Genomic DNA, 24,658 nt, shown 5'->3' on the forward strand with positions numbered 1-24,658 from the left:
TAGGTGTTTATCTTTCTCTCCCCCTCTGTCTTCCACTCCTCTCTCAGTCCTATCCAACAACAACAACAGCAATAATAATGACAACAACAATGATAAACAACAAGGGCAACAAAAAAAAAGGCCTCCAGGAGCAATGGATTTGTAGAGCAGGCATCAAACCCCAGTGATAACCCTGGAGGCAAAAAAAAAATGTGGCTAGTCAGACTGAAGAACTAATTTTTTCACTTAGTTTAATTTAAATTACATTTCAACTTAAGTAATCATGTGTGCCTGGTGCTAACGTGCTGATATAGCACAGTTGCAGAGACTCTCATCTTGGTGCCATTCTTTCGATAATTCATTTTGGATCATTATTTTCAGGACATCTTCCTCTTAGAATTGTGCATGTCACATCTTCACAGAAACTGTTAAAGTTGATTGTGTTATTTGCATTTTCCGAGTGGAAAAGGTCCTTTTTAGAAAGATGAAGTATCTTACTCTAGGACAGTGGTCACAATTTAAAACAAAGTTTACCTGGCTGGAATCTCATACGTACAAATGAGGTAACATGAACAAGAATGGAAGGCGAAGCAAAATGAACAGGAGGCAATTAAAGCAGAGCTCTTGTGAGAACAGATTGTCTCATTTTATTGCTACTTGTAACACTTTGGCCACAAACAAGTCTGCTAGCTTTAAATAACCACAATTCAAAGCTCTATCATATATATATATACTATTTTCCCTCCAAGCTACATCATCTATGAAAATAGTCAGTGAACTCCAAAAGTCTATACCAATCCTGTGCACATGTAGGCTATATTGACACTAAATACAAACAGCAAAATGATTGTTGTTTGGGTTTTGTGAGATGTCTTAAGGAAGGCCATGAAACAATTCAAAGAGAAAAGTGGTATGGATTTCAACCATGAGTCATGTTTGCAGAATGTCAGATATACATGGTAAGTGTCAGCAGCAAAGATGATGAAATTTCCATTTCCACTTCTTCTCCCTCTCTTACCTGGTCATTTTGTAACCAACATTCTGAGGATCACAGAGACCCTGGGACTTTGAGTGTATTGCTGCAGTGTAATTGGTCTAATCACACTTGCAGAAGAGAGATAAATGAAAGCAGAAGTACTGCCAAAATTGTGCTAAAATCTCAGTTGCTAATCTCAGTCTTATCTCAGATTAGACTGGAATTCTTGAATATTTTTGTGTTTTCTAAGTAAGAAAATTAGCAGTGCGTAAAAATTAAGTCAGCCATCCCAAACAAAGCTGGGCTTGATAGCCCACTGATAGTTATACCACCTTTCAATCAGAGCAATATAGTATTTAAAAATAAAGTATGCTGCACATATTAACTACTAAGTTTCCTAAATGCGAGTATGGGAACTACAGTCTATACCTAATCACTTTTCTTCTGTTTTATTAGCAAATTTTTTTAGCATAGCTCAGGAATTTCACTGAATTATGATGGTTGTGTTGGACTAAATATTTTAGATTTGATTGCAGAGTTACAGAAACATTAATTTTTTTACATTTTATTTATTTATTATTTTTAATAGAGACAGAGAGGATTTGTGAAAGGAGGAGGGATAGAGAGGGAGAGAGACACTTGCAGCCCTGCTTTACTGCTCGTGAAGCTTCTCCTCCACAGATGGGGGCTGGGTGCTTGAACCCAGGTCCTTGCACACTGTAACATGTGCACTCAATCAGATGTGCCATCACCTGACCCCCCAAAGTGACAGAAATATTTATCTATTCCAATTAATGTATGAAGCCCCATTCCTTCCTTCCTTCCTATCATCTATCTATCTATCTATCTATCTGTATATCTCTTTCTTTCTTTCTTTCTTTCTTTCTTTCTTTCTCCCTATTGCCACCAGGGTTACAGTGGAGCTTGGTGCCTGCATCACAAATCCAACATTCCTGGTGGCCATTTTTAATTTTTTGATAGAGACAGAGAGAAATTGAGGAATGAGGGAAATTGAGAGAGACTGAGAGAGGGAGAAGAGAAAGGGAGAGAGAGAAAGAGAGAGAGAGACATGTAGCAATGCTTCACTGCTCATGAAGTTTCCTCCTGAAAATGGGGACCAGGAGTTAGAACCCAGGTCCTTCCTTGCCCTCAATGTGGAACAGCAATGGGAGGGATTGACCCACTCTCCAAAGGGAGACTGGGTCAATATACTTACCACTCCTGGAAGACAGGTTCTGAAATGAGTGCAGTGTAGAATGTTCCCAGCTGTGATCATGGAGTGTGAGCTCAGACTTACAGGGATGCAGAGGTTAAACAGGCACCTGTACTGAACATGGGCTACAGATCAAATCGATGGGGTTTAAAGTTAACAATATTTATATACTTTTCCCATATTTGGGAGCTTCTCTCTTCCCTGATCCAGCTTTCTAGTCCTAGTTCCAACTCTGACACCATCTTCTCAGACAATACTTTTAGCCCACTTGCATGTTAGTTGTCAGACTCAGGCAAAAATTAGTAAAGTCATGGGATACTTGGAATATACCTAAAATAGATTTCCTCACTTTTCCAAAATGGAGACCCCACATCTCATCTGCTATATTCTTAGCATTAGGTTTCTGATTATTAGATGATTTGTTCTGCTTTATATCTTAATGCTTTTTCAGCCACTAAGTTGCAGATGCTACCATGATGCCAACCTGACTTCCCTCGACCTCACCAATGTACCCTGGAGCCTCACCTCCCCATAACCCTGCCTCACTATGGAAAGGTAGTTCCATAAGTGTGGGACTATGTGGAAGTTTGGTAGAGCTTAGGGAAACTCCCCCCATCTTCACGGATAGAGGTCTGTTAGCCTTTCTCCATAGAGATGAGCAAAGAGACAAAAGTCTATCAGACTCAGCTTGCCTCTGTAAGACTCCCACTTCACAAAGAGCCTACATTACCCCCCCCCCCACTGTCAGCCAAATGGTTGCACTCATTCAAAGTTCACACATTCCACTTCATCTTTTGATCACAAAGGAAGAGCGCATCCTGTCACACACTCCTAACACCAGACAAGTGAAAAGCCCCCCAATACCTTATTTCCTGTAGCCCTTTTGATGTCTTTAAGTCCTTGTTCTTCCTTGTCTGTCTCACCTTATTGGTTCAACCCCTATTCTTCTCTCAAATGCCTTTGGATAATTAAATGCCTGCATCAGGAGACTAATTGTATTGATCTTTATGCATCAACTCTTGTCATACCATCCCCCTGCCAGAGGGGCATGCTGACCTTTAAGAAACCTGTAAATTCTGACGTATGTGAAAACTGTTCTTTGTCTAGCCTTCTATATCAACCCAAACCTACCCCCAATAAACGAGTGTGTTCATACCAGAATCCTCCCTGAGTTTCTTTCTTTTCACGCAGTCTCTTGAACTGGTGATGAGAAATTCAGTAGTTTACCTTTCTAGCTGAGAACCACCCACGCGAGAGCTGGCACATAAGCGGGCTGGGAGTATGGATCGACCTGTTAATGCCCATGTCCAGTGAAGAAGCAATTACAGAAGCCAGACCTTCCACCTTCTGCTTCCCATGATGTTCCTGGGTCCATACTCCCAGAGAGATAATGAATAGAAAAGCTTCCAATGGAGGGGATGGGGTATGGAACTCTGGTGGTGGGAATTGTGTGGAATTGTACCCCTCTTATCCTGCAGTTTTGTTGATCATTATTAAACCAATCAATAATAATAATAATAATAGGACCCAGGTCCTTATGTATGGTAATGTGTGTGCTCTACTGGGTACCCCACAACTGCCCCCTTGATAAGTGAATTTAACTGAAAAGAAAGGACTCACATAAAAACATAAATGTAAAGGTCTTTGTAGCTAGATATGACACATTAAAGTTGTTTATTAAAAACGTTAACATCTAAAGGTAGGCACATCCTGAAATTTGATTTTTGGCAAAAGACAACAGTCTGACATCAACATCTCAAGGTTTCATGGACTGTATAACATTTTAAGTGAATATACTATCAAAAAGGTTACAAAGAGAAATAGGAATTTGTCTAAACTACATGTGACTGGGATTCCACATAAGGGAATCTGAACATAGTTTTTCTCTCTTTTAAATAAGGTGCTAGAGATCTCTATGGTCAAGCTCTGAGATTTTACTCCCTGATATTAAGTCCTTTGTGAATATTTGGTTTTTCTCTTTTTCAGAAACATGAAGTGGAGCCTTTGTTGCTGCTGGAACATGATACAATTTTTTTTCTTCTGTAGTTTGACCCCTCTTATACTAAACATAGGCAGATGATTGTTCTGTGCCATGAGCCTGCATCGAAGCATTCTTGACTTCAAATGGGTTGCTGAGTTCCTTTGATTCTGTTTTGACTGTCAAATTCAGTAGAGATGATTGAGTTTTTCCTATTGTTTGTACTATCTACCAACAACATGAACAGAAGTTTGGGGATCCAATGAACCCAGACATATATATTTGGTTAAATTACCCCTTCTAGAATATGCCTCTACCAGATAGTCACCTAGACTTCTTTTAAAGCTTCACAGTCTAGGCAAATGAAAGGTCTTGTTGTTTCTTCTTACCCTGAAACCACAACTATCTTTTTCTGCCTTCTATCCAGGGCTTCAAGCAGTGGAAGGCACAGAGAGGGCTCTCAGGCACTTGAACTGTAGTTAGCAGTGAATGTATGTATTTATTGATGGGTGATTCTAGATATGGGTTTAAAGTCACACAGAATGTAGTTGTGTTTTTTAAAAAATAATATTGATGTAATTATGATCCCAGATGTTTTCTTGTTCTTTCATTTTCTAGGGTCAACATTGCAATTTCCTCCATCTGTTCCATAGGCAACATGATTCTCAGATATTTTGTTTATCACATTATTCTTCTTGGCATATGTGCCTGTGGATCAGCAGCTCTCTTCAAATGTAATCCCATCAAACCTACTATCCAGATGGGCTCAGCTCTCAGTCTGAGAGAAATTCTGTATATCTTAGCCAGGCCATCCCACTTGGTATGTTGTCTGACAAAAAAGAGATTTTTTTTTTGTTTGCTTTTTCAAGCAAACCTTTCCTATTTGGATTGGAAGAGAGGCATTTTATTCTGGGAAAGACCTCTGACGTGCTTTTCTGGGAGAAAGATTATTTCCTTGAGTTGCCAGGATAAGGAGGAGGTGGGGATCGCTGTACTGAAGCCTGTGGGGTCGGTGAGTATGGAGGAGGCAGGTCTGCACAGTATTCCATCTCGTGGTCATAGCTGTATGGGGGTGGAGCCACTAGAAAGGAAAAAGAGAAGGCCATCATCAGGCATGTAGCAAATATTTGATTGTCTACCCAGTTCTTACGCTGCTAAATCACACATTTTGAGCAGGAGGATAATTTTTGCTTGCAAACATTTTAATTTTATAGGATGAAGGACACATATTTATAAGAGAATATACACATACATACTATATATATTATAAATACTATAAAATGTGGTACCACTGGCCAAGTATTTGGAATTGATCATTTAGGAAAGAATCCTTTCTTTTTCTCTCTTTCTTCTCCTCTTCCTTTCTTTCTTGAAATATGATATTTAAAGGAAAGATGATGAGAATTTGAGTTCAAAGAAAAAGCAGAGAAGTTGGAGAATACTTTAAAAAAAGAGATTTATTAACTCATTTATCAATGGGAGCAATCATCAGATGACTGGCTAAAGAAGTTATGGGATATATATTCCATGGAATACCAGTCTGCAATAAAAAAAGATGATGTTGTGTTCTTTGGGACAAAATAGATGGAACTGGAGGTGATTGTGCTTAGTGAAATAAGTAAAGAGATACAAGACAACTACCAGATGGTTTCACTCATATGTGGGGTGTAGAGGTAAGATTCATGTGAACTTGCAAAACAACAACAGAAGCAAGCAAACTGTTTCTAACTCCTGAGAACTATGGAAGTGGGAGGGCGGGGATACAGAGCCTAGGTGGTGGGTGAGCTGTGGAACTATACATTGTAATATTACATTCTTATAACTTACTGTTAATAACCAATAAAAGAAAGTGATTTAGAAATCAATGGGGACGGGGCCAGAACCTCATTCTGACACATTTACACAGGTAATTAAACTCTGACCATATGCGTGAGAGTTCAAAGCTTTCTCCACCATGCCACCACCTGGACCACAGGAGAAAACTTTGATTCAAAACAGAAAGGACACAGAACTGGGGGTGAAAAGACATTGAGGAGTGTGTTGTAACATCATGACGGAGCTTGAACATAAGGACTGTGTGATGTGTCCTCATTGGAGGCTGCTAGATATACTCCTGATTATCCTTTGGGAGGATTACTCAGCAACATGGGTGGAGTGGAACTGAGCAAAGATGAAATGATACAATAACACTTGTGAGGAATCAGTGAACCCATAACAGTAGGGAGAAATGTTAACAGCCATAGAGCAGCTGAATGCTTAGGTGACGACTGGGTAAGTGGGAGAATGGGTCTAGAGTGAAAGAAAGTGTTGAGATGCCTGGCACTACTGCTGGGATGTCATGATCTGGAAGGCCAAGGAGAAATTATAGGACAAAGAAAGAAGATAGAACAACAAAGGACTACAATTAGATTTGGAATAAATATAAAGAATTAAGTTATAACATCTTGTCTGAATTTTTTTTTCATTGAAATAGTTTTTGCTGTACTATATCACTGTTTCAGAACATAGCTTCTTTTTAAATTTTTTAAAATTTTTTATTTGCCACCAGGGTTGTCAGTGACACTTGGTGCCTGCATAACAAATCTGCTATTCCTGGTGACTTTTTTTTTTTAATGTAGAGCTAGAAGATGAGAGGGAATGGGAGTTAGAGAGGGAGGGAGAAAGAAAGACATCTACAACATTGCTTCACTACTAGTGAAGCTTGCCGCCTGCAGGCGGGGCTCAGGGACTTGAACCTACACCCTTGTGCATGGCAATGTATGTACTCTACCAGGTGCACCACTGCCTGGTCCTCAAAATCACGTTTTATATATTTGTTAAAATTATATATGGATGTAAACTTTGTGGTGATCTCAATCGTGTCCCCAGGACTGGAAGAAAGTGTTCTATATCTCTAAGATATATCTCTATATCTCTAAGAACCAAATCATTCCGCCCTATCTGACCAACCCCTTGGCAAGTCCGCTGATGATCTGCAGGTAACTGAATCATCAGGATCATGACTCCAGCTGAAAATCAATAATCCTTCCGTCAATGTGACCTAAGTCACAAGACCAGTGTCATAACAATGCAGATAAATAGCCATGCTTTCAACATCATAAGGGCAGAAAACAAAAAAGAAAGATGTTTAAACTCAATTGTGCTTTTCCTTGTAATATTATGGTAGCTTTCTAATATATATCATAAATGTCACAGTATATATGCAGGGTCAGTTTAAGCTTTCTTTTGGATCTCTTTAACTTCTCTCTTTAAAAAAAAACTTTTATTTGTTTACTGGTTAGAGACAGAAATTGAGAGGGAAAAGGGTGAGAGAGAGGGAGAGAGACAGAGAGATACCTGCAGCCCTGCTTCACCACTGGCAAAGCTTTTCCCCTAAGTGTGAGGACCAGGTGCTCGAGCCCAGGTCCTTGTGCCTTGTAACATGTGCTCTCAACCCAGTTGCCACCCTGCCCCTCTTTAACTTCTCTTTACCAGGGGCCTGATGGCTTGAGCAATTTGCCAGTCTGTCTATATTCAGTCTTAAGAAACAGGAAGGTGGAGACAGAACTGTGTGAGTGGCTCCTTTGCCAGAGGCCATCTCTGGTGAAGAGGGGCTTTTGAACCTCTAGAAGTATTCGTAGACTGAGGAACTATTGCAAAGCATACAGTGACAAGGGGGTGGAGAGATAGCTGAGCCATAGTGCGCAGGACCAGCATGCATGTGGCTGCAGGCTCACTCCTTTGCACTACATATGCCACAACCGAAAGGTGCTCTGGTGTCTCTTTCACAATCAATCAATCAATCGGTCAATCATTTTTTGTAAAAAGGAATGCAGCAACGAAGCACACAATATTCTACTGCTGTGTTAAGAGCCTCAAGGGCTGGACTACTCCCAGCTTTATTTTCTACAGCAAAAGAGAATTGCTCCTTTGAAGTCTACACATACATTCCTTCTGCATCCAATCTACTTCTTTGCTTTGTTACATTTGGGAGGACTGAGACAAAGAAACTGACAATAAACGTCATCCAAACCAAGAACTGAAACAAAGCAGCCTCCAATGTGAGACAGCATTTCTAGCTAGATATCCAGTCAACTGTTTCATTGAGGCAAGTGGCTCCACATAGTTTTGACGTTAATGATTTTCCCAGCCTCCCAGTTGAGGAGTACAACTCATTCCAGATCATTTCCTGTCATGAGGCCTTAGTGAGTATTGTTTATGCTTTGGTCACAAAGCGTTTATATTTGCCATCTACATAAAAACTGCCGGCGGCCATTTTAGGGAGAATCTCCGGTTTAGACAGCTATATGTTGAACATGAAAATCTAAGATATAAAACTATGTTTTTTCATCCAGAAGAGCCTTTGAGTTCTGATAAAGTGATAGGATAGTGCTGAAAAGCAACATTTGAAGGACTATCCATCTTGAAATAAACATGAAACAGTTTTTATAGTTTCAGCTACTGCATTTTCAAATTATATTTGTGTAGCTGTGAACTGTTAACCTTTTTTCTTGCAGGTAATAAGGTCTCCCTATGAAGTAAAGATTTAAAGTTGTACTTAAGAAACAAGGATGGAAAGGGAACCAATCAAGTGCAACTTGGTTGGTATGTGGTGTGTTGACCAAAGGAAGACTCTGGGGGAAAGAGGGGAAGGAAAGGCCTGGGGAGAGGGCTTTGGAGTCCTGGAGCAGGATGGTGGGAGTGGACCCGAGTTGGGTGGGGGGCGTGTTTTACAGACACCTATCATGATAAGATGAGAAACTATACCCATGTGTTAACAATTGTACTGCAAACCGTTAAGCTGTTTAAATAAAATGACTTAAAAAAATTCAAGTTGTTATTTTTCAGATTCTTGATCCAGTCTAAGAAGGTTCATTCTTTATTAACAGTTAAATCATTCTTAAAAGATGTATGGAAATATATACTTAAAAAAATTATTGAAACCAACATTCCAATTTTCTGATTTAAGGAGGGTGAAAAAACAATGATCTTTTATTGTCTTTAGAATTGTTTGCAATATAAAGGGATTTAGGGATACAGTGAAATTTATAGGCACTTGATGTTTTTCATTTCTTTCTTTTGTTCCTTTCTTTATTCCTTCCTTCCTTCTTATTTCCTATAGAGAGTAAGAGACGGAAAAAGGGAGATAGGAGAAGAGACAGAGAATGAAAGACACCTGTAGCAAGTTCCATTGCTCATGAAGCTTCCCTCTTGCAGGTGGATCTTGGGTCTTCAAACATGATACTGTGTACACTTTAAGAAGCAAACTGCCATCTGGTTTCCTGAAACTTAGTGTTTTTCATCTAACCATGCCAACATCTTAAAAATGGATTTTAAAGGAAGAAACATGGTATTGTCAAAGCTATACAGCATCTCACTTTGGATGGAGCTTGGCGAAATCATGGTAAGTGAGATAAGCCCGAAAGGAAGGATGAGTACGGGATTATCTCACTCATAGAGAGAAGCTGAGAAATCAGGACAGAAGGGGAAACAAAAAGCAGAACTTGGTTTTGGTGTAATGCACCAAAGTAAAGGGTTAGGGGTGGTGGTGAGGGTGAGGCTGGGGGAATGTTCAGGTCTGGGAGCAAGATGGTGGAGGAGGACCTACGCAGGGTGTTAAATGTTTTTACAGAAAACTGAAAAATTTCACACATGTACTAACAACAGTCTTTATTGTCAACTGTAAACCATTAATCCTTCCAATTTAAAAAAAAAAGTGGTAGCAAAGCTTATAGGGATTCTATCATTTACTGTTTTGTAAATTTAGCAGTGAAAAAACTTAGCTTTTAATTTTATTTTTATTTGATAATAGCTAAGTTTGATATTGTTCACATATTGTTTACTATTTGTATTTCTTAGTAATAGGTAATATTTTAGATTTAGGTTGAAAATTAAAACACAGGCAACTTAGAAATAAGATGTTACTAAGATAACAAACAAAATGTAACAAATGCATAAAGAATTCATTCTAATAATCGTCACAATGATTACTTTATTATTTTTAACTTATTAGCAAACAGATGCTTAAAATGTATATTATAAATTATATGGTCCACCATCATTTTTATCTCCTTTGAGCCATTTTCAAGCTTAAAAATTTGTCTTTTTTGGTAGAATATATAAACAATCTATTTATGACATTTTCTGTGTAATATAAATATACCACCTTAAATATATTAGTATATTTTTTGAGTCAGAATTTACCTAAATTTTTTATTTTGGTTAAGTCAAATTAGTTAAATGCTGCATCTTAATCCTCAGTTTTCACATTGTTTTGCTATTTTTCCATCAGAGTTTGTAAGAGTTTTTACTCTCCTCTATTATTGACAAAAGTCTATCATTTACTAAGAAAAAAAAAATCTCATTTTAAATAATGTCACTATTTGATAATATAAGTAAATCTCATGACATTTTTATGTGTTTTGAATTTACATTTTTATTGAGATATAATTAACATATGACTGAATATGTTTAAGGCATATATTATGTGGATTTAGTACATTCGTAGATTGTACTATGATAAATACCTGTTGAATTAATTAAGAAAAGCCATTCAGTTGAGATGGCTATAATACCCTGGTTCTTATCTAAACAAATCAAAAACTAGCATACAAATGCCTCAAACTTGTTTAAGAAATACTATAGGACAATCAACCACAATAGGCAATTAAGCTTTAAACTTTAAGCTTTTAGAGGCAACCAAATAATTTCTGTTCTTTGCTTCACACTTTACAGCAGTCTTCCCCCTAACTTGTTCCAGCAGAGTATTCCTAAGTACTGATTTGCTGTCACCTGATGAGAATTGATACTGGCTCAAATGGTGAACTTTTGAGCATGCCTCAACTAACACGCTGTAGTGTCAGTTCTCATCTTCATCACTCAGGACTTATTTTTACAGAAAACTTCTGATATTAGTACTAGGAGAATATTTTTTCCTCCACCTTCCAGTGGCCCCATCATCCACAACGCCCCTGACTCCACCCAGAATCTTCTCAGCTCCTAGCAACACCTCTACTCTGCTCCATCCTCCCATCCCCACTTTATCGTACCTGCCCCTTAATGTTTGAGTATAATTTCTTCTGAAAATTGATTTGTTGAGTTAGGAAGGTTGAGGGGCTGATGGAGCTTTGGGGTGTATGAGATGGTTTTCTCAGGAGACGATAGTGAACATTCACTTCATCTTCTCTTCCCTCTTTCATACCCTTTTTCTCACCACTTCTTTTTTGTTGTTGCCACCAGTGTTATTACTGGGGCTTTGGTGCCTTCACGATGAATCCATACTTACCAGAGAAAAATAAAGAAGTAGAGAGTGGGAGAGAGGGGGAGGGAGAGAAGAGAGACACCTGCTGCACTGCTCTACCACTAGTGAAGTTTCAGGCAAGTAGATGGGGACTGGGCCTTGAAGCCAGGTCCTTGAGCATGGTAACAGGTGCACTCTACCAGCTGTACCACTGCCTAGATCCTTGCTTGACATTTATTTTTCAATTAAAGTATGATATTTCCATGAGAGGATAACTTCCTCTACAGCACAGTAAAACTTAGAGCTCTTCCGATGATATTAGAGCAGTTATTTCACTTCACTGTCAGACTCTTCTCTTAGGAGCAGGAGGTGTACAGAGTAGAGTGTTCTTTATTCTAGCACCTAGTCTTTAAACCAGTGGCTATTACTCTCTTAATTTTTTTAAAGATTCTATTTATTTATTTTTATGAGAAAGAAGGAAGGGAGAGGGAGGGGAGGAGGGAGAGAGATAGAGAAATAGAAATAGACAGAGAGAGAGAGAGAGAGAGAGAGAATCCAGAGCACCATTCAACTCTGTCATATGACAGTGGCATGAATTAAGTTTGGGGACTCCAGGGCTTCAAGCATGCAAGTCTAGTGTTCTACTACTGAGACATTTCCCAGTCCCATTTTTCCTGTTTAAAAAACAGTTCTTTGAAAGCATTTCTTCTTGTCGTCATCTGTAAATCTTTCTGCCCCAAACTCCCACTCACTGAAGATGTAGCATCAAACCCACAGTGCTTTTCTTCACCTTGACTTACAATACCATTCTTAGTGACTCCAACATCCATGTGTTATAATATATTTTCAGCTTCAAGATGGAGCTTCTCCTGTCTGTGATGTCATGCCAGTAAACTGAAAACAAAACTTTCATGTTCCTATAACTGAAACATGCACAGTCAGCCAATATCCTAAGGTCAAATCATCTCTGGGCTTTATGCTCATGTCCACATTCCTCTGATTATGTGGCCCCAGTTAATCAGACATTTTCCATTTTTTTCTCTTCCTTGCTATTTATTCATTCTCTTATAAATTCTTTCTGTCTTTTGCCCCATTTTTTAGTTCTTTCCCTTTCATGAAATATTAAAGTTTGTGTCATCTCAATTGTTTTCTTTAATCATTTTTTGATACATATGATCCTATCTTTCCCCTGTAATTTTTCCTTTACTTTTCTAATCAATAATGGCCACATTTTATAGGTCCAATCATACCCTTTATCTTTCTAGAATATGCATTCCAACACAGCTTGCACCTGTTCTGGATTTCCAATTTACTGATGGCATTAAACATTTAATTTGGACTGATGTACCTCTTTCCTGTCTTAATTCAGTTAAGATTTATGGCCAATCAATATAATTACTTCTGTATACCTATAATCAAATTTCTTATCTTTTATCTTTCCACTTCCTGACAAAACTCCATTCCTGATTAAATCCAACACTTTGGATAGTCCAGATCTGTATCTTGCTTACTGTGGCAAAAAGAAAATATACAATCATATTGGCTGATCTCAATTTAGATGACTGGCCATGGTCTTAAGTTTGGAGGTCCTTGACATTGCTTGGAAATAAAACATTTATTTCTGTGCTTCTCATCTCTGCATTCTCTGGGATTATTGCTTCATATTTTATTCCTCTTTTTTTTCTCAACTTCAAACACCTCTTCAGCCAACTGCTAGTATAGAATTTGCTTCTTATTTCATTAAGAAAAAAAAATACATCACAAGAGACAGCTCTTGTATCACCAAATATGGCGAGTACGAGTCTTTCCAATTTTAGCAACATGCATTAATGAGGTTGTCCTCACTTGTGAATGCGATGAAGCCAGGAGAGTTTTATTTTCTCAATGAAATACTTATGAGATATGTTAAAGAGTGTGAACCAGTTATTTCATAGACTGTTCCTCATTCATGGGTTGCTGGATAAATTTTAATGTTAAGATTGAGGGAGTGAATTCCTAGCCAGAATACTATAGGCATGGACTTTGGGCACCCTTACAGTAAACACCCAAAGGTGTGAGATGTCCCTCAGTTCGCTATGGTGACATTGAATTGGACTGCCTGAGAGCTTATTTCTCTAGTGTGTAATTACTATCGTTCCTTCCAATAACTAACAAGGAATCTGGGACTAGACACATGAAGAGAATGAAAATCTCTCACTCCTTAGCAACCTTAATGCTTTTGTTGTGTATCAATTGATGATTCGAGTCGTTGGTATTATTATGGTTATAAAATCACGCTTCTTTAAAATTCAGTAACTCATTTTTTCATGTATTCTTTGTTGTTTATCTATTGGTAAGACCTCCCCTTATTGTCTTAAATGCATGTACATACCTAACTTTTTACTTATCCAAGGACCAAAATTGTGGTGCAAAGTCCAATTTCCAAAAATGATATATTTTTGTTTGTTTATCTGAGAAAACAGAGAATGAGAAAAATATCAGAGTACTTCTCAGCTCTATTATATGACTGTTAGAAATCTGGCTTAGGTCCTTAGGCATATGCAAATCCTCTGCTCTCTACTGAATTATCTTCCTGTTTTCATTTTCCTGATCTTCAATATCCCCCCCCAAGTTATCTTTCTTATTTTTATTAGTGATTTAATATTGATTTAACAATAACAGGATAACAGGGGTATGAATTTTGCACCATTCTTATCTCTGAGTTCTGTATCCCTATTCCTTCCATTGGAAACTACAGCAGTTCTCCCAAGCTTTCAGATATGGGTTAACTACTATTTCTATAACTATCTGTCTATATTTGTGTATATTTATTTACCCATTTTTTTTCCATGGTCCAGTCTTCTCTTCCTTTCCAAGTCGTACCAACACCTACTACTACTTCCAAATATCCTTCCCTTTTTCCTCTTCTCTCTCTGCTGACCCTCAATCTTTCTTGATTTCTAGTTTTCCTTTAATTGATGTTTGAATTATATACACTCTTTTATACCTTCGCCTTAAATACAATTTTTAGATAAAATAATTTTGAGGAGTATTTTCCCCCCAAGCACATCTTTTAAACTTATTATTTTAAAAAAGGGTTAGTAGCGGGTTAAGTGCATGTGGCACAAAGTGCAAGGACCACAGGAAGGATCCCTGTTCGAGGCCCAGGCTCCCCACCTGGAGGGGAGTCACTTCACAGGCAGTGAAGCAGGTCTGCAGGTGTCTATCTTTCTCTCCCCAACTCTGTCTTCCCCTTCTCTCTCCATTTCTCTCTGTCCTATCCAACAATGATGACATCAATAACAGCAACAATAATAACTACAACAAGGGCAATAAAAGGGAAAATAAATAAATAAATATTAAAAAATAAAAAGTGGTTAGTGTAATCATTTTCTTTTGTTTACATCTGAATTCTGGAAAGTGGTGGACATATAAACCTTGACAAATAGTTCTTATCTTCACATCGACAGTCTTAAAAATATTTGCAATGAATCAAGGAACTGTTCATTGTGCCTAGCAGGAAAGGAATAAAAATCAATTTGGGAAGGTCACTGTCCAGTAAAGGGTCAGATGGCAGCGAAAACTTTTCTCATAATTCCTCCCCTGTGCAGAGTAATTATGTGCACCACACAGTTCCCCAGGGAGTCCTTTCATCAAGGGATATGATAACCTTGCCAATTTATTTTCTCTTTTCTATAGCCTCTTGGCTGTAGGACTGTACAATCAGTTGAGTTGTTATCTCCGTTATCACGGGCTTAATTAATTGATGTGGGTACAAACATTTTCTATTTCTATAGATGAAAGATTTTGAAAGGCATTCAATATTACTCTGTTGTTTCCTGATCTCTTAAGTAAAAGCTTAATTAGTGACTTCAGGAGGAAATGAGAAGTAATCAAGCAGATTATGTTTTCCAAGACCTAGTCTTTTTGCAGCGAAAATGCTCCCACCATAAGGTCCATTAAGTTTCTTGCATTATTCAGTTCCAAGAACAATGTATTTACTGAAAATGCAACAAGCCACAGTTTTCTGTCAGTATGAATGATGCTGCTATAAAGTTTTAAAAATGCATTTCCATGCACTAAATAGAAACCTCAAACCTAAGAAAACCTAAAACCTCACACTAACACAGTGTGTTTGCTCCTGTGATGCTAACTTTAGCGTTTGAATTTACAGAAAAGGAAAAAAAAAGTGCAATATTTACTGTTATATTTTAAAAATAATTGTACCTGAATTCTCTTTAACCTGTGGAGGGGATCTGGAAGTCAGAAGGATCCCCTTTTTCTGTTGGGTTCCTTGTTGCTTCATTTGAAATGAATTTCAAAAGGATACACATTCAGCTGTATGGCTTCTAAATTTGTTCTTTATTAATTGTGCAAAGTAAAGTTAGAAAAAGACTCAGGGGCATAGTCCCTAAGGGTCTGTGGGCCTCAGCTGTTCTGGTAAGAGACCAATAAAGACACCTAGGTCAAAAACCAAAATCACTGATGCTCCCTTGTCCAAGCCCCCTCTTCTTATGAACCCTTCTTATGTAAAACTAGGGTCCACTTTTCATTGGACCATTGAAGTAAACTCCTCCCCTTTCATATAGTGTAGAACAAAAAGGTAAAAGGGAACCCTTCATCAACTGAGTCTCCGTCCCACCTGTGCAAACTTAGTGAAAAAAAAAAAAGTTAGTGTGCATCCCAGTTCCATGTGTGAAAACTCAGTGAAAACAAAATGTCCTTTCCAGGACTCTCTGTGTCCTGCATGTTCCCTCAACAAACCAAGCACACCATTTTCACTGTATACAGAACTCCACAGTTAGTATCTGTCTAACTAACCTTTGCATTCTTGGGTTATGGAGTGAGCAGGCAGAAATGGGGAGAAGTGAGAAATGAAAATTCATGGCTGGACTCCTCTTTCTCTCTATATCCTCAAGCATCTTTACAGGAGTCCCAGTAATATTATTTGGCAAGTTAAGAAGGTTTGACATTGCAAATTGCTCCTATCCTGAGTACGGGTTGTACATTCCAGCTTGTAATTTAAAGTAAATTCCCTAGATACTGATACATAGCCAGTAGGATATTTGCCATACGTTATGGTCTTCATTCATTCAATCAGTCATGTCCATTGACTGATCATTATATGTCGGTACTGATTTTATGTTTGGGGTGAAGTAGAGAATAAAACAAGATTGCAATCACTCTGGAAGCAAAGATAAGGAAGCCTGGGGTGTTGTGGGGAGAGATGTAGTACATTCTTAAAAGAAGATGATCAGAACAAGCCTTGTTGAGGACATGTGGCCTTTCGTTAAAGACCTGAATTAAGTAAGTAACTCAGTGCTCTAGGCAAAGTCCTACAATGAGGGTGTGCCCTGTGTATTCAAGGGGAATCAATGCGATTGGAGCCAGAGGGAGAGTAGAAAGATGTGAGGATTTGCAGGCCTCAGTAAAGCATCTGCCTCTTATTTCAGATACTAGGAACAGTTGGCTTTGACTTTTTTTTTTTTACGTAAAACTAGAGGTCTTAGAATATTTTGAACAAAGCAGGGACATGATATTAAATTTACCTTATTTAATAATAATAATAATATGATATTACATCTACCTTATTTAATAATAATAATAATAATCAGGCAGAATTAACCTCAAGCTGGCACATGTACAATGCTACTGACCATTCCAGTGTATGATGCCTACCAACTTCTCATTAGCAGAAAATATCTAACCTCTGTGGTCTGGGAGGTGGCGCAATAGGTAAAGCATTGGACTTTCAAGCATGAGGTTCTGAGTTCAATCCCCGGCAGCACATATACCACACTAATGTCTGTTTCCCTTTACCTCTCTCTCTCCTATTCCTCTCATTTGTGTAAAAGAAAAAAATACATATATGAATATATCTTTCCATTAACTTATGAGAGAGAAGGGGAAAAAATAGGGAAATTTCACTGTATACTCCATCATTCATGGAACTCTCCTGGTACCATCCATGGTACTCCCATGGACTTGAGGCCAGATCTTCAAGCATGGCAAGCATTGGCTCTACCAAATAGGCTATCTCCTATTCCCCTGGTATCATTTGTAAAAAAAAAATATTTCCTTTTGTTGCCCTTGTTGTTTTATTGTTGTAGTTATTATTGATGTCATTGTTGTTGGATAGGACAGAGAGAAATGGAGAAAGGAGGGGAAGACAGAGAGGGGGGGAGAAAGACACCTGCAGACCTGCTTCACCGCCTGTGAAGCGACTCCCCTGCAGGTGGGGAGCCAGGGGCTCCAACCGGGATCCTTCTGCTGTCCTTGCACTTAGCGCCACGTGCTCTTAACCCGCTGTGTTACCGCCCAACTCCCCCTGGTATCATTTTTAAGACGTACTTGTTGATTAATGAAAGAGATCCGGAACACCACTCTGGCACATATATTGCCAGGGGTTGAACTCAGAGAGCTAATGATGTTCTCATCAGGAGCAGAACATTGGTGGCGATGAGATGTAATCAAATACTGTGTATATTTTGAATATGAAACTGAGAAGTCTTCCTGGTAGGCTACACAATGGGCTGAGGAAAGATATAGATCAAGGATGACTGAAAATTTTTACCTGAATCATTAGAAAGTTAGACATTCCATCAGATGACATGGTGAAGGCTGTGAATACAGGCGGACTTTAGAGAAATGATCAGAAGTTATAGGCACGATAAGTTTGAAATTTCCACAAGAAATCTAAATGTATACTCAGTAAGCAGTGGAACCCAGCGAGTCTGACATTTAGGAAAGAGGAGGCATTGTAAAATCATCTAATACAAAGTGCAGTATTTTGTTTACAGAGTCATCTGTGTCCAGTATATAGGTGGAAACATCTAACAGGCTCTCAGCAAATACATGTAAAGTGATTAGTACATTATCTTTGCTGTTGAGAATTTGAATATTATGCTAAAACCATTTTTTTTTTACATAATGAGGACACATAAAAATGTCCTTCAAGGGAGTTGGCAGTAACGCAGTGAGTTAAGCACACATGGCGCGAAGTGCAAGGACTGGCCTAAGGATCTTGGTTTGAGCTCTGGCTCCCCACCTGCAGAGGGGTCGCTTCACAGGTGGTGAAGCAGGTCTGCAGCTGTCTATCTTTTTCTCCCCAACTCTGCCTTCCCCTCCTTTCTCCATTTCTCTCTGTCCTATCCAACAACTACAACAATAAAACAAGGGCAACAAAAGGGAATAAATAAAAAAAAAATCTTTAAAAAAGGTCCTTCAGTACCTTTTATCAAGATATCCATACCTTTTGAATCCAATGCTAGTTTATTCAGAAAAGCAACATACTTTATAATGACTTGCCATAGTGACTGTTATCAGTGGGTAGCTTATCAGTATGTAGAATACATGGATAATATATGAATGGAAAAAAAAACAACTAGAGATTACCAGAATAATGCTGATTTTATCTAATTAATTAATTACTGGATAGAGACAGAGAGAAATTGAGAGGGGAGGGGGTGATAGAGAGGGAGAGAGAGACACCTGCAGCCCTGCTTCACCACTCCTGAATCTTTCCCTCCTGCAGGTGGGGACCAGGGGTTTGAACCCAGGTCCTTGCTCCCTGTAAATGTGTGTACTCAAACAAATGTGCCACCACATGGCCCCCAATAATGCCAATTTTTAAAAGGATGATTAATATGCAACAAAAATGGCTTTATACATTAACTTTTATTAAGAATTCATTTATTTTGAGTAAGAGAGATACCAGAGCATTGTTTTGTCTTAGGTGATCCTGGGAATTGAACCCTGGGCCTCACATATGCAGGGAATGTACATTTCTCTTAACTCTGGTTAATTCATTGTTCTCTGTATCAATGATACAGTCATTTGAAAAAATGTGTATCTTCAAATATGTGATGACTTTTATTACTTTTTTTTTTTTTTTTGCCTCCAGGGTTATTGTTGGGGCTTGGTGCCTTGTACTAGAATCCACTGCTCCTGTAGCCATTTTTCCCCCTATGTTATTTGATAGAACAGAGGGAAATTGAGAGGGGAGGGGAAGATAGAGGGAGAGAAAGACAGACACCTGCAGACCTGCTTCATAACCTGTGGCACCCCCCACCCCCACCCACAGGTGGGAAACAGGCATTCCTGTGCTGGTCTTTGGCACTTCATACTATGTGCACTTAATCCAGTGCCCCACCGCCCAGCCCCCTGCCTGGGTCTCTACATCATCTTTATTTAAAGTTAGAACTTCACTCTCCATCTATCTCGAAATGCCGCAAACACTTGAAGATTATTTTCAATGACAGCTTTTGATGTTTCTTCTCTCCAAGGAGGAGTGTAACTCAACCCACATGGGCCTACCTTCAGAAGGAGTACATAATTTTGCCTACCAGGATAGGAGGAGATGGCGTTGATGTGGGTGGTCCTGATGACCCCGACTCTGGTCCCTCGGTTGTTCTTCATGCACATGCAGATGCAGATGGCAATACCAGCAATGACCCCCATGATGAACACGATCCCAAACACAATGCCGGCAATAGCAGTGCCCCTAACAAGCAAAAGCAGAAGGATATTTATGGGAAAGGTTCATAAAGCTTTTTACAACCTTTAAAGACAGTAACAAATGTTTCTCTCTAAATATTCTTGAGGACAATGATTAAAAAACAAAAAGAAGGTAATTCCTGGAATTGATCAAGTGCATAATCCTGTGTATTTCATTGACCAAGAAAAAGTTTACTAAATTGTCAGGGATCCTCTGTCAGCACAGCTACATATTCATATACTGATTTTAAAGGTTCATAAATTTATACAGAGCACATATTTCTGGATACATATGCACTATGAAATACTAATCAAAAAGCTATTCTCCTGTATACTTAGATGGCAAAGAATTTATCTCCTTTCTGTAGAGTACACTTTTTAATAAAATAAAACTAGCAAAAGGCTAGTTTAGTAAATAAAATCTAATGTTTCTTTTCATTGTTTCATAAGCTATGGTATGTGCCTTGTCACGCAAATGACCCAGGTTCAAAACGTTGAAACACGTGAGTATGTCAGAGTGACATGAGGTAAAACTCCAGTGCTGTGGAGTATATCTATCCCCTGTCTGTCTGTCTGTCTGTCTGTCTGCTGTCTATCTATCGTCTATCTTATCATCTACCTACCTATTTTCTTATCTACCTGTTATTATCTCTTTTTGAATGAAAGAGAAGTCGGGGAGTCAACAAATCATAAATGCATGAGGTTCAGATTCCAAAAAAGAAAGAAGCAGATAAATAAAATAAGAAAGAAAACCGATCCAAACATCGTTTTTATTAGCCAAAACAACCATTATTCTGATTAAAGTAAAAAATAACGTAGACAGGATCTCCATTCCCAACCATATCCAAAATTTTCACTAGAAAGTTTTTATCATATGCGGCAAAATCATTAGACAAAAAATATTGAAAGGTTTCAGAAAAAAGGTCAGTATTATTATTTGTAGAGAGTGTGATTTGTAGGAGTTCATCATTTTTGAAATTAATGTGGAGATATGTAAAATTTCATCAGGAGTAGGAAGTCTAGCAAGGCTTTCTAAGGAAGTTCAGCACAGGAGAAGCAAAGATGTATATAAATTGCTTAATAAGGATAGCATCAAACATTAGCTACTAGTAGCAAAATATTAGGGACACAGCCTAGAAGCAATTACAAACCCAGATTGTCTATCTTCTGCATCCCATACAAGATCTTTGGTCCATACTTCCAGAGGGATAAAGAATAGGGAACCTTCCAATGGAGGGGATGGGATACAGAACCCTGGTGGTGAGAATTGTATAGAATTGTGCCCCTCTTATCTCACAATCTTGTCCATCATTATTAAATCACTAATAAAATAAAATTAAAAAAATATTAGAGACACCCTCATGTCCATATGAAGAGGACAAAGGAAAGCTTTATACATCAAAGAACATATCCTTCATGACTGAAAAATAGTAGAGTCTATGGCCATACCATCCTGAACACGCCTGATCTCATCTGAAATATAGTAGAGATCTACATGAATTGAAATAGTGTTAGTGACATTATTCATGAGTATTAGCTCACTGTGTGGGGCTCATGCTTTGCTATATGTCTTACCCAGGTCCCAGCTGCAGTAACATAAGGGAGTATCACACCACTGAACGAGCTCTGTAGCTTTAATGTCTCTCCTCTCTATCTCTGTATCTGAGAAAAAGGCAGCCTCCGAGTAGTGAAATTGAACATATCTGAGGTCCAACTTCCAAGTATTGGGATAAATAATGATTTATAAGACAGTTATTGTCACAGAAGTGTAGTTTCTTATCTTTTCATGATAGGTATTTGCATACCACACCCATCACTCACCAAAGACAATACTTACCAACATCTGTAAGGTCTTCGGCACCCTCAACTCTTCCTCCCTTCCCCTTCCACTTAGAATTCCCGACTCTGCTATAGACCCAGGCTAGTCTAAATTTCATTCAGCATTTCCCCATTTCTTTGTTTTGTTTTACAACTTCTTAGTTTCTTTGAACTCCCTGTATTCTGAAAGTTCTTAATATATATATATATTACTGGTGGTGAGTGCAATGTTGAACTATACACTCTAATCTTATACTCTTGTAACCTATTAATCACAAATAAAAAAAGACATAACAAATATTATGTACAGGCCCTTAGAATTCTATCTATATGGAGATACAGGTCATTTAATTTTTGAAACTGTGATATACTCACATTTTTTACCCACCCTTTAATATTCTTTTTTCCCCAAGAAAAATCTATTCTGAAATAAGCTGCTGAACTTCTTGGATGATTTCTTTCTTCTTCTTCTTTTTGTATTTGTTTTTGAACAACTTTGTGGGGAAATTTCACTGATTTTATTTGCCTAGGCTTGGTTGAATTTTTAAATTTCAGTTATAAAAATGTTGAAAGCCTAGATGCTCTTAGTGTCTATTGTCCCTCCCTTTTCAAAAATAGTGTCCTACTTGATTTTCATGGATGTGATTTCTTAATATCTTAAGGTATTAACAACACTCAAAATTATTTTCTCTACCTTCTTTATAGTCTCTGTGATCTCTAGTCTCCTTCATATCAATTGTTTTGATCTGGTTCATATTTAATATTTTCTGTAAATATCTGGTCATCTTTGACTCTTCTACCCCCGGATGCTATTTTATTAGGAATATACATCTGGTCATTCAGATGAATATGCATACTTCCTGGATCACAGTTCTCCAAATCCTTAAATTTTCTCCTGTTTTGAAGGCTTTTAAAGATGTCATTTATTTTGGGAATGAGATGACTATTGGAAGCATCTGGGAATGGAGGGCTGGTTGACAGGAGAGCCAACTCTGTCACTTAGATGCCTGGTGCTTCCAATCCTGTCCTTTCATTTCTAATTAGAGAAGTGCTAGTGGTTGAGTTCAAATGCTTGTGGCTAGTGATTTCATTATGTCTGGGTCATCACGACTCCATTACAGCCTTCCAAAGAGGATCTTTGGAGAACTCTCATTATAAAGATAGTGTCTTTCCTTGAGTTCAGAATTGAGGTAAATTCTTGGACACCCAGTAGGTATCTGGGATTTTCTTGCTGGTATGGTGAAACCTACACACACACACACACACACACACACACACACACACACACACACACACAGAGAGAGAGAGAGAGAGAGAGAGAGAGATGTGGGGGAGGAATTGTGCCTGCAAACTCTAAACACTTCCTACTTAAAAAAAAGGGACACTAAGTAGCTACTTGAAAGCTCAATGTGCAAGACCAAGACCAGGGACGAACAGATGAATATTCCACAGTAGAGGAGGATCCCAGATCAGTTTGCATGGAATGGTTGTTATTATTGGAGCTGCTCAAAAGGGACCATAAATCCTCTTGCCAGCTGGGGCCTGGGGATTTGCCCCAAGAGTATGAACTTGAGCAAAATAGGGCCTGGGGATTTACCCCAAGAGTATGAACTTGAGCAAAATGCTTCTGCTGTCTGCTCAGAAATTCTGTCTCCTTCTACTATGACTGCAGAGGCTTTCAGGCTAAGTCTTTAGAATCAAAATCTTTGTGGTTTAAAACTTGCCTTTAAAATGATTAATTTATTCTTTTGTAAAAGATTTACTTCTTTGAAGGGAAGGAAAGACAGTGTTAGCATGTTACTTGTATATTCAGAGTTGGGGACTAAACTCAGGACCATATGCAAGTAAATTCTATGCTCTACCTTTGAGTCATTTCGGCAGCTGCCAAAAGTTTGACTTTGGAAGCCAGAATCTCTGATTTCTAACTACAGTGCAGTAACCTTGGATATGCTGCTCACTTTCCTCATTTCCTTGTTAATGAAAGGAGTGGCAGCCTGGTGTTTATCTGACTCTCCTCCCAAATTCCAAGTCCCAAAATAGCTGTGCTCAGCTGCCAGACATGTAAGTTTTTAGTGTTATCTGAATATCCCATATTTTTTCCTGTACTTTTCTAAGAAAGGTTCATAATTACTCATCTCAAATACTTGAACCAGAAGTCTGATCAAGGTTTTCAGATTTGGAAAAGGAATATATATATATATTATACTTCGCATGAGGCTCCCAGGCTCTGTATACTGAATATCATATGCTTATATTTTTTGCATCAAAAATAGCTTGAAATTATACTTGCAGGCCTATAGAGAGACTAGAACAAAGCCTTAGTTTTATTCAACTTCAGTCTTGCCTCCAATTAAGTCATATAAAATATTCTACTTTCTGTTTTTTTTTTAAATTTTCTGTTGTTCTTTTGGATTTCAGAATAGTAGATAAAAGACTGTGAACCTGCATTTGTGCTTTTCAGGAAAAAATTTCCAAAACATTCTCCCATTCCTTTTAAAAGAAAAGAATACTTTTTTTTTTAAAGATAAGGATGGAGAGGCAGTATGGCAGAGAGAAAGAGAAAGAGACTGAAAGAGTCCCTCAGTGCAGTGGGGGCCAGTCTTGAACCTGGGCCATGTACAAGACAAAGCAACACTGTTTCACCAGCCAAAGAATAGTCTTAAGAATGTTAATATACTCCTTTAAAACACTTTTAAGTGAATTTACAAATATTTGATTAAAAAAATGATGGACTTATTTGAGAGAGAAAGAGAGTGAGCAAAATAGCATCAATCAGCAGGCATAAGACAGTGTGTGTGTGTGTGTGTGTGTGTGTGTGTGTGTGTGTGTGTGTGTGTGTGTGTGTGTGTTACTGACTCTGGAACCTCAGGCAATTCAGCTATGCATGTCTTGAACATTACTGCTGATCTTACTCTCAGGACTTCCTACACACATTTTAACTTTGTTAACAAATTAGGAAATATAATGTGAAACCTTGGTTGTGTACACTATTAGTAATCA

At 38.2% G+C, this 24,658-nt stretch overlaps 1 protein-coding gene across 2 annotated transcripts in view; it reads right to left on the reverse strand.

The window, feature by feature from the left end:
- Window positions 1-3,825: 3,825 nt before the first annotated feature.
- CYYR1 (cysteine and tyrosine rich 1) overlaps window positions 3,826-24,658 on the reverse strand; it is a 119,687-nt gene continuing 98,854 nt past the window's right edge. Inside the window, exons 3-4 of one of the 2 annotated variants that reach the window (XM_060198574.1) lie at window positions 19,690-19,847; window positions 3,826-5,227 (exon numbers count right to left, since the gene is read on the reverse strand). In XM_060198574.1, the coding sequence (XP_060054557.1) occupies window positions 5,094-5,227; window positions 19,690-19,847 (292 nt within the window). In that variant the 3' untranslated portion in view covers window positions 3,826-5,093. Of the gene's footprint in view, window positions 5,228-19,091; window positions 19,310-19,689; window positions 19,848-24,658 lie in introns of those variants that run through there. The other variant, XM_060198573.1, reaches the window with a different exon arrangement.

The sequence above is a fragment of the Erinaceus europaeus genome, chromosome 9 (assembly GCF_950295315.1).
Source record: "Erinaceus europaeus chromosome 9, mEriEur2.1, whole genome shotgun sequence".
Lineage (NCBI taxonomy): Eukaryota > Metazoa > Chordata > Mammalia > Eulipotyphla > Erinaceidae > Erinaceus > Erinaceus europaeus.